At 38.7% G+C, this 11,167-nt stretch overlaps 1 protein-coding gene across 3 annotated transcripts in view; it reads left to right on the plus strand.

Annotated features, from left to right (window-relative positions):
* Nucleotides 1–9,447, plus strand: part of LOC117506770 — a 24,466-nt gene extending 15,019 nt beyond the window's left edge. For 2 of the 3 annotated variants that reach the window (XM_034166365.1, XM_034166364.1), the window contains 6 exons: nt 1,567–1,711; nt 3,628–3,633; nt 5,395–5,549; nt 5,713–5,888; nt 8,397–8,625; nt 8,730–9,447. In XM_034166365.1, coding sequence (XP_034022256.1) covers nt 1,581–1,711; nt 3,628–3,633; nt 5,395–5,549; nt 5,713–5,888; nt 8,397–8,625; nt 8,730–8,932 — 900 coding nt within the window. In that variant the 5' untranslated portion in view covers nt 1,567–1,580 and the 3' untranslated portion in view covers nt 8,933–9,447. Of the gene's footprint in view, nt 1–1,566; nt 1,716–3,627; nt 3,634–5,392; nt 5,550–5,712; nt 5,889–8,396; nt 8,626–8,729 lie in introns of all 3 variants that reach the window. The other variant, XM_034166366.1, reaches the window with a different exon arrangement.
* The last annotated feature ends 1,720 nt before the right edge of the window (nt 9,448–11,167 follow it).

The raw sequence follows: 11,167 nt of genomic DNA on the forward strand, positions 1-11,167 counted from the left end.
CTTTTCCTTAGCCCATTGTAACCTTGTTTTTTTCTGTTTAGGTGTTAATGATGCCTTTCGTTTAGCTTTTCTGTATGTAAATCCCATTTCCTTTAGGTGGTTTCTTACAGTTCGGTCACAGACGTTGACTCCAGTTTCCTCCCATTCGTTCCTCATTTGTTTTGTTGTACATTTTTCGATTTTTGAGACATATTGCTTTAAGTTTTCTGTCTTGACGCTTTGATGTCTTCCTTGGTCTACCAGTATGTTTGCCTTTAACAACCTTCCCATGTTTGTATGTGGTCCAGAGTTTAGACACAGCTGACTGTGAACAACCAACATCTTTTGCAACATTGCGTGATGATTTACTCTCTTTTAAGAGTTTGATAATCCTCTCCTTTGTTTCAATTGACATCTCTTGTGTTGGAGCCATGATTCATGTCAGTCCACTTGGTGCAACAGCTCTCCAAGGTGTGTTCACTCCTTTTTAGATGCAGACTAATGAGCAGATCTGATATGATGTAGGTGTTAGTTTTGGGGATGAAAATTTACAGGGTGATTCCATAATTTTTTCCTCAGAATTGAGTGATTCCATATTTTTTTCCTCTGCTTGGTCTAAAAAAGTAACCGTTACTGACTGCCACAATCTTTTTTTCTTGATTTCTTATAGTGTTTCTTAAAGCCAGAAAGTTGCCATTTGAAATGACTTTAGTTTTGTGTCATGTCTGTGATCTGCTTTTTTTCTACAAAATTAAACAACTGAATGAACATCCTCCGAGGCCGGTGATTCCATAATTTTTGCCAGGGGTTGTAGCTGTGGCTGAACTCGCATGTCATTTATCTGCCTCTTGAACACTGGACCTGCCATTTACTCAAGTCTGTACTCCACCCAGCTACAAGGTAGCAACTGTGGGGAAAAAACCTGATGGTCACTACATGGGAAAACTTGACACAAAGCGTATAACAGGATGGTAAAGTACAAACAGTTAAACCATTGATAGAATGTGTGGCTGCTGGAGATGGCCTCCGAACATTTTGACAATATTACAAGTTAATGATCACTAAACACGGCACCTCAGTGTTTTGAAATCTGGAGTCTGTATCAAAAGGAAAGGTGGCATGAGCTGTGCTAAACAGGGCCTCAGTGTATTGCCAAGTGATTTGAAAAAAATGGTTTGATGTGATCCATTTGATTTGCCCACATTCTGTGTATGCAAGGGCATGTATTTTACTTGCTACTATTACAGGGCTTGAAAGACACGCATGTAGATGAGTGGGTGGATTAATCCATCTCAGCCAACTTGTGTAGACAATAACTCAAAAACTATAAATGTTATCATCATGCAACTCACCAAATTCAAAGTAAAGCTTGACTAATATGTATGTGTTGGCCAATAATATCAGCTGACATGAGCCTTTCACCAAAATATCAGTATTGGCATGATTTTTGTAGATATGAAAACTTTTATTTTACCAAATACAATGCAGGAAAAACACACACTGGCTGGGTCAGCAGAGATAAAACAAGAAATGCTGATGACAAAAACTTGATGATGGGATCTGCTGATCAAATCTTGTTCTTCACAGATTATTTTCACTCCATGCCACCAAAGAGAGAAGCTGGAGGTGCTCCTAACCAATCTCCAGCCAAAATGATGAAAGTCAGCCCAGAGACACGTTCTTTCAGCTGTGATCCTATGGAGGAATCCAACTACTCACCTTTCCCCAATCACAACGTGAGAGATTTTTCAATTTATTTGTACTTTAAAAGCAATTGATAATTATTTTGCTTAATTATCCACTATTTTACAAATGAACTGTCTTTTCATCAAGGCCACAAGTTGTTTCTAAACTTGATGTTATTTATAGATACAAATCTGACATTGAGTTTGCATGTCCTATCCGTGGGTTCCCTCTGGGTGCCCCGGCTTCCTCTCACTTCCAAAGATATGCACGTTACGTGAATTGGTGACTTTAAATTGACTGTAGGTGTGAGTGAGAGTGTGAATGTGTTTGTCTGTCTATGTATATGTGACCCTGTGATAGACTGGCAGCCTATCCAGGGGTACCCCACCTCTCACCCTATGACTTGCTGGGATAGGCTCCAGCTTCCCTGTGACTCTTCGGGTATAGAAAATGAGTGAGTGAATGGATAAAATGTGACATAAATACAGAGGTGACACACTTTAAAAGTCAATGATTATATTTTTGGCACTCTTAAAGCCACAGTGTGTATTATTTGGTATCATCTAGTGGTGAGGTTGCAGATTGCATTATGCTGACAAAAGTATTTTCCTTTGGACTACTGTATCAACATGGTTGCCTCCGTGAGGGGGCCCGCTCAAGTGCAGACGCGAAGGCCTCATTATAATCTTATGAAATCTTACTCATTTGTTCTTGCAGGTAATTTATATACCAATGAGCAAATGGTTATGAATGCTCCGCTCCATTTCTGATAATAAATACCTCAAAATCTGACACACTGTAGATTTACAAAGTGATTTCTTTCTGTGCTTGTTGCTTTAAATGCAAAGGAGATACTGTTTGCTATGCCCCTCCCTTTGGCGAGGAGAAATGGTCTGTCTTTCTCTTGCAGACCATGTGTGCATGTTATATAGATCACAGACTGGCTTAGTGGCTGTGTCTCACATCGTAATCAGGGCCCAGTTTCATAAAGCAGTCTAAACTTTTAGTCTATTAAACTTACTTACTCAGCTGCGGTTCATCCCCCAACATTATCCATCTCATCACTGTTTTACATTGGCGTCTAAACTTGCAGATTAGCCGTTTTACGTTGGTCTATGATTTTCATGGGCGTAACGGCCTCGTGAGTGCCATTGCCAAGAAACTCCTCCAATGCGTGAGAGTTTTGTTTACTTCTGGGTTGGTCATTGCCATGAACTATTCAGCCTTTGTTTCATTAACTAGCTTTCTCAACATTTAGGGACACATATGGACTGTTAGCTTAGTCAGCTTTAGTCAGCATTAGCTGCTTTAGCTGACTAAGCGCTTTGTGCAATGACTGTCAAAAGACTAGTTGATTGAGTTTATTTAACTAAACAAGATTGCAGCCAGTCTGCTCTGTGTCAGCCCTATCCCATCAGATCTCAGAAGCTAAGCAGTGCAGCGTCTGGTTAGTACTTGGATGGGAGACCTCTCCAGCGGCTATTTGTGTTTCTCCAGGTACAACTGGAGTTGCGTCAGGAAGGGCATCTGGTGTAAAATCAGGACTTGGTGGAGAGGGAACTGTAAAAATTTAAATACTGGTTTGACTCTAATAAATTATCACTTCATTTCGGTAAAACTAAGTGCATTATATTTGGAAATAAGCCTAGAAATTTAAGCAGTAAATTATTGTTGAATGGTATTGAAATTGAAATTGTATGTCCAACTAAATTTCTTGGAGTTTTTGTTGATGACTAGCTCAGTTGGAAAACTCATATAAAACATATTGAGTCCAAAATATCAAAAGTTATTGCTATCTTGTACAAAGTACAGTACTTTCTCCCCCAACATCTGTTGGTTTCACTGTATCACTCATTACTTGTCCCTTATATGACTTACTGCATTGAAATTTGGGGAAATACATATAAAACAAATACTAATCCAATATTTCTGTTACCAAAAAAAAAAAAAAAGCTATAAGAGTGATAAGTAAAGTATCACTCTTATAGCTTTTTTAAGTATTTGTTCGTCTTCAGTTTTTGAAATTTTATGACTTGGTTGATTAATTTACAATACAGATAATGTATAAAGTTAAAAATGGACTCTTGCCTCAACATGTCCAGGAGCTGTTTAAATTGAGAGAGTTCAGTTATAATTTGCGTGGATCTTTGGTGTTTGATAGAAGAAAGATTCAAACTACTGCTAAAAGTCATTGCATTTCCGTAAAGGGTGTTACGAGTAGAGTGTGGAATGATTGTTTAGATTGTATTAAAGTATCTAGTACATTGGCTTGTTTTAAAAGACTGTATAAAAATAATATATTAACTTGTTGTAGTTTGCGTAATTAAGTAAATTGCCTGTGTGGCTATTTTTTGTTTGTTTGTTTGTTGTATTACTTTGTATGTTTCACTGCGTTACATTGCTGACTGGTAATTGTTTTTCATGTTTATTTTTTGTTTGTACACATAAACTGATGTACGGGGTGGCCGTTTATAAGCTTTTGCTTCTGCCCACACCCTTTCAGCCGCACTAAATTGGAAATTGTTTGAGTTTTGTTCTGTATGTTTTAATTTTTGTTTTCTCTTGACTTGTTTTGTAAATAAGAGATTTTGTTTGTGCGTGCTGAATAAATCATTCATTCATTCATTCATTCATTCAAAACTTGTGCCAAATACCTATGCAGATCTGACTGTATCCGCTCTGGCGACCCCGAACAATAACGGGAGCAGCTGAACTGACAACAACAGCATTCAACTAAACAAGAGTCGATTGCTTTATGAAACTGGACCCTGCTGTTCAGATATGGATTTCTATTACATAAGTTTCAAAAGTCTAAAACAAGCTGTTTCAGGACTAAATGTTGCTGATAGCACTGTAATTTCTACATGCGCAGACACAGAGCTGTGGAACTTCAAGGAGGTAACAGAGCAGGGAGCTCTGCAGGTTAGGAGTTAGGCCGTCAATGTATAGATAATATATAAGTTCAATTCCACATCTGTAATGTCACGATACTGTCTGTGTCCTTGGACCAGACATTTAATCTGTCAGAGCTCGTCAATGACCCAGTAGGAGATTGATTCAGAATGATTGTTTGAGTACATCAAGGTTACCTTCTATTACCAGCACTGTGTTCAACATCTACCTGAAACGACATAATTGCCATATGTGACTGATGCTCTCAAAGTCAGCATTGGAGGATGAGTCAAACAAATCTGTGATTTTTCTGGTGATACAGATGTCTTTGCATCACCAGTGACGCTGAGTTTGCCAACACGATGACGAACACAGTGTTATGGCAGAGTGATGACTAATAACTAAAAAGGGATTTGAGAGGAAATATTTGCAAACTCCCAGAGACAGTCGAGCAATATCAGTAGTTGGAAGCTGTTGGCACAGCTGAAGGTTCCAAAACAGAAATCTCGGCAAGAGCAGCCCAGACGTTCATAGCACTGGCCAAGGTCAAGCCAATCTGGATGATAAAATATGAAAACCATCCATCATTAAGTGCAAATGGTAAATAAAAACAGATTATGAACTGAAATACACCTTTTAAGCCAACCGCCATCAAACAAAATGATAAAATATGAAATTTTAAGTTCTGAGATGTTTTATAGGGATTTTTGTTGTTGCTCATTTTTTTTTAACATTTCACAGACTAAAATTTTTAAAAGCAAGCAGCAGTTGCAGTTCTATTAATTTATCTTGCTAAAATTGACAATTTTCCCTGTTAAATGTTCTTCCATGGCAGAGCGAAAACATTGACTTTGATGAAGAAAATGTTGCAAGTTCTGGCATCAGGACAGACACGATCAGCCTGCTTATGAAGATAGAGCAACTACAAGCACAACTCAAATACGAACGCAGATGTAGAATCTTGGCAGAGAGAGAACTCAGGGAGCTGAAAGGTGGGTGGAAAGTCATAGTAATATATTTCAACTCATAAATATGTCTGCATCATCATTAGAGCAGAGGTGGCTAATTGCCAAGCTTAACTAATTTAAATGTCATTCATGTCATAATTTAGCATGCGAGTTTCGTCATTCTATAATTGTTTTCATTCTTTTGTAGAGATGAACACCCTGATGATGCAGATGAGACACACAGCACATGAACTGCGAGTCACGCTGGATCACGTGCTACATGGAAGTGATGCAGGAGCTGCACCACTCTGTCCTCAAGATGAATCTCTGTCTTTTCTGCCTGAGCCTGAGGCTGCAGCAGCAATGGTTCATAATATTCCTGAGGTCAGGGTTCATCCTTCGTGTTTTGTGATAACAGCTTGTTTTAGAAAGAACCAGTTTATACACATCTATCAAACATTGTCACATGGTAAAAAGTTGTGTGCTGGTGTGACTGATGCAGCTCTCTCACAGACTATCGTTTATGGTTTGACTCTCACTCGCTACTCATGCAACATTCAAGATGAGGGCAAACTTGGAAAACCCAAGTTGGGAATGTCTGAGTTCTGAAAAGTGTGCATTCACTTGCTCGACTGTGAAAACACTATGGATGCCTGCACTGATATATGTGGTGCTTTGTTGTTGTCTTTTCAAGGGACACATAAATATATTATTACAGCTGCTTGCTTTCAATGACCAAAATGGAAAATGTCTCAGATGAGTGTGTTTCTCTCTCGACTCAGTGAGCGTATTAGTTGTCTTTCCAAAAAGTAAGAATATATAAAGAATGTGAACATATCTTACAAACGGAAATGATTTGTTTAAAACATAAAGAGTTTGTAATATTACTGTCTTCACAGCCATGCTTGAGGAACAGTGTTGTAGCTATTATGAGATCAAGTTGGATGAATTAGATTAGATAGAACTTTTTTTTTGATCTCTTGGGAAGACTCCCTCAGGGAAATTGAGGTTCCAGCAGCATTGTATAGCAGCACACAGGGTAAGAAGCACACAGAGTATCAAAAGTAAAAATAAAAAACAATTGGCACAATGTAAATGCACATCAGAACACAGAATTTAAGCAAAAAGTTCAACCATCCTCATAATTTATGATTTACGGCATGTCATGAACACAGCATATAATAATAATACGGAAAAACATGACTTGGGAGCTTGCCATTAACTGGAAATTGTTCATTTGGAATTTTGCCGTTTTGCAATTTAGACTTTCATAATTATTGTTGGCTGAATAATCCACGATAATGTTGGGATCACTAAGTTATGAAGTAATAATTGTGAAAGGTAAAATTGTTTAAATTTCATCAGCGTGTTTGCTGTGTCAACCTAACTGTTTACCAGAAGTACCTATCTGAAAATGTATGAACATGTTTCAGGTTTCACAAAGAATTTCATTTATTTATTGATATGCATTTCAAATAAAAACACTATCTTATCACTGAATTCTAGCTCTTTAGATATTTACAAATTGTAATGCAATTTAATCAGTAAGCTTGTAAATAAAGTGTACTAGTTAATGAAAATCATTTTATTTTTTCAAAAATTGATATATTCCATGAGAGAAGATGCATTTTTTCCCGAGGCCATCAAATATGGCCATCGGGTATTATGAAGGCTTTGCGTCCGTCCGTTTGTCTGTCCATCTGTCCGTGCTCAGCATAAGTCCAGTCCTACTACTGCCAGGGTCTTCAAATTCACAGGGAACATTCTTGGGAGACAGACCTTGGACAAGTTCAAAGATGGATAACCTTGACCTATTTTAAGAGGTTATAAAGACACATTCTGTTTCAATCTTTTCTGTTTGTTTGTTTGTTTGTTTTTGAGTGGCAAGGGTGACAGCCAATCAGAGCACTGTACCATCAGTGGCTGGTTTCTCCAAAACCACTTCGATTTGTGTGTTTATGTATATGTTTCTCATATATTACGTAAAAGCTAGCAAGAAATAATCACTTATAAAACTGAAAATGCTGTTTTTGGAACCTAATAACGCCTCTAAACTTATTTACAAGACATTTCGCGGATGTTAGCATGGTAACATCACAGGATGGTAGCTAGCTGCAAAACTCCATTTTGTTTGTGTGTAAATATAACCTGTTTGTCTTATATTATGTAAAAGCTAGCGAGAAATAAACACTTCTAAAACTGAAAACGCTGTTTTTGTAACCTGATAACACCTCTGGAGTCATTTCTAAGGCATTTCGCGGATGGGCATGCTAAGTTTCACTAACTCAAAGCTAACTTCCACAGACGCATGCACTCCTGCAAATGCCATTGAAACGTAAATATTGTTTATGATTGATTGATAGAGGGGCTTTATTGAACATGTACAAATTGTACATAAGCCAGTAGGATCTTAGTAATTAAACAACTCCAATTTATAAAAAAGAAAATGCTCATATGGCCGAGGGTATTTCAGCATTGTGTTATTTTTTTAATATGAATTTTTTTTTTACAGCACAAGTGACCCAATCACAGTGCAAAACAACATGTACTAATATTGGCTGATATTAATATTAGCTAATGATATTCAATGTAATTATTAACATTGGCAGCAGTTAGCGCCAGCAGCAGTGTGCATTAATAGCACTTACTATCAGCAGCAGATAGCATCAACTGTAGTTTGCATCATCTGCATTTTTTCATCAGCTGCAGTTTGTGTCAACTGTTAACAGTTAAAGTCAGTTTTCAGTAATTCATGGAAAATATTCACGTTTGTTATACATCAGTGCATTGTCTGGCTCATTTATATTTTTGATTCTCAGTCCCATTTTACAAAACATTCATGTACATTAGTAGGTTTGGATCTAACGTGAATATACACATTTTTTTCCTCAGGACAGTCAAGATTTTCTGTATCTTGCGGAGAATCTCCGAGTACAAAAAAGTCTGTACGAGCGCATTGCAGAAATGGCAGACTACAAGAAGTACACATCAGCACTCCTCATGATGCTTTTTGACCGAGAAACTTTGGCCACGCACTCCCTGCAAGGTCGGAAGAGCTCCTTCACTGGAGAAGACTGCCACAAGCCACAACTTCCGCCTGGCATCCTGAGAAGTCTCATTGGTAAGTAGTACACAGGGAGACATTTGAAGGACACACACCTCATTATTTATGAATGACAGGAGACAAAATGGAGATCTTGACCTTGATAATCTTTCTGTTTCCAGATCATGTGGCGGACAAGTTTGGCGTCGATAGCAGCCAGATTAAAACAGCAATCCGGACTAAACTGAATAATGAAGACAAATTGTTGAAGAAAAGACTGGGACTGGTTAAAGCTGACAGCAAAGCGGGTATCAATCAGAGATCCTGCCACGATGCTGCACACCTGCGTGAAAATGCAGCGATGACTAACGAGTCACTCTTATAGCCTTTCATGGTCTAAAGGTTTCACTTTAACCTGATGGTTCATGTGTTTTTCACAAGTGTTTCATGACTGATAGAAACGTGACAAGTGTCCTTTTGTTAGACTGTCTAGTTTAGGACGTCACAGTGACAAATTAAAGCAACACTATCAAATGCAGAAATCACAAATACAAAAAGCTCCCTGCACCAATTCAGCAGCAGGTCGATGTGTCAAAAAACATCTTGCAAAGAGCTCCACACTACATATTAAGTATCTGCAACACAAAAAGAAACTGTGTGAATCTGTAGCCAAACATGTCATCAGATTAAATTCTTGAATGTGATGTAGGTTATCTTTGTGTTCTCTGTGTTTGCAAATGTGTACTTGAATTGTAAGATGCTTGTTGATGGAGCTACCTGCTGTTGAATTGATGGAGGTGTTTTGTACATTTAGTAATAATAATAGCCATGTAGGCTCTGTGTGCGTATGTGTGTTTGGCTTCGATCACGCAAAAACCGGTGAGAGCTGATATTAGTGCAGCAGATAAGTGAATATTTACTAAAAGTCAAAAGTTAAAAGTTGCTCCAATTTTGGTAAAAAGTGATGCAAATTATTAGTTGGGTGAATATGGTTTTAAAAAGGAATAGTTTGCATCATGTATCATGCTTAGTTATCATGTTACAGGGTAGCCTATGTCACGTCATAGAATCCAATGGATGCCGATATTGTTTAACCTTTACTTTGCAAACCAAGCACGCAACACAGTCAGAACTATTCCATTTATTAATCCTGTTAGCTCAACCAGTAATTTGCACCACTTTTTACCAAAATTGGAGCAACTTTAACTTTTGACCCCTGTACAAACTGAAATTGACCTTTCTCAGTGTTCTTGCTGTTTTTACCCCATAACTCCAGACCATTCATTCACAGATAGTCCAAACTATACCTTTTTGGAATCTTTATGATCAGACAAATAATATGGAATACGATTATGATTGGAAAATGAATATGATTGGAGCAGTTTTAAATTTTGACCCCTGTGTAATACTTCAATTGACCTCTTCTTGGCCGCCTATTGAAAGTTCACGTTGGTACCCAGTATTTTTAAAAGAGTAATGTCTAAGGAGTATGTGTGCCAAATTTGGTGCTTGCATCACCATTTGAAGCATTTTTTTTCAGTTATCCGCTGCACTATATTTGCAGTTTGGCCGTGATCAAAGCCGCACACAGAGGTCACTTGTTTGCTAATATAATATCTTAGGGCCCCTTCACACAGTGCGAATTTGGTCGAATTACGGCGAAACAGTTCGAATTAGCGCACCGTGAAACATCGCGCTGACTGGCAGGCGTACACGATCCCAGTGCAACAGTTCGTGCACGCAACGGTGTCTTTTGAGCAGCAACACAGTATGAGCTGCTGCAGCTGCTGGCACTGTGGGACAAGCTGCACCACATCGTGCTGCTGAAAATAAAATAAAAACCAGCTGTATAATTAGTGAATATTACTGGGTTGATATATAATACATAAAAGGGGAAACATTACAGAACCCCGGGGTTAAATAAATAAATAAAAATGTCACTCACAGGATTTGAACCCACACACTCTGATTACCAAACAGAAACTTTACCACTGCGACACAGTCACCGTCTCATAACAGGAGAGTGAAATGGTTAAAATCAACAAGCAGATAAATGTATTTTCTAAAAAAAGAAAAAAGCGCTGTGATAACTGACCAAACGGTGTTTGGTACGGCGTATTTCTGCTGATATGTGACTGAAAGTGGCGTATTTGTCGTACTGTTGGCCTGTCATATGGTCCTGCGGCGCGCCGCTTACTGTCTGCTGCATTTCCACATGAACTGGAGGGCCAGTCCAGCTGGAAGAGCCTGTCAGTGTGCACGCTCTCTAGCCCGTCGCAGAATCGATATGTTTTTCGATGTGAGGACAGCAAACATACACACGTGCGTGTCCGTCAAAACATGGTGCGTGTTCTGCAGCTCTGATGTCCAGGACCAGAGTTGTCAACAGCTGCCATGCCTCCGTCCATTCAATGCACCGACCAAGGTGTCACTCTGATCAGATGAGAGGCGCCTCACCTGCGGGGGGTGTGCGAACCACAGGCATGCACGTGTTGGGGGGGGACACTCTGGCACATCACATGTACACTCGGCAACTCCAGAGTCGTGGGGCACTTAGACAGATTTCACATCCACCTCAACAGTGATCGTCTGCTGACTCTTTTCATGATGATAGTGTGAA

The sequence above is a fragment of the Thalassophryne amazonica genome, chromosome 3 (assembly GCF_902500255.1).
Source record: "Thalassophryne amazonica chromosome 3, fThaAma1.1, whole genome shotgun sequence".
Lineage (NCBI taxonomy): Eukaryota > Metazoa > Chordata > Actinopteri > Batrachoidiformes > Batrachoididae > Thalassophryne > Thalassophryne amazonica.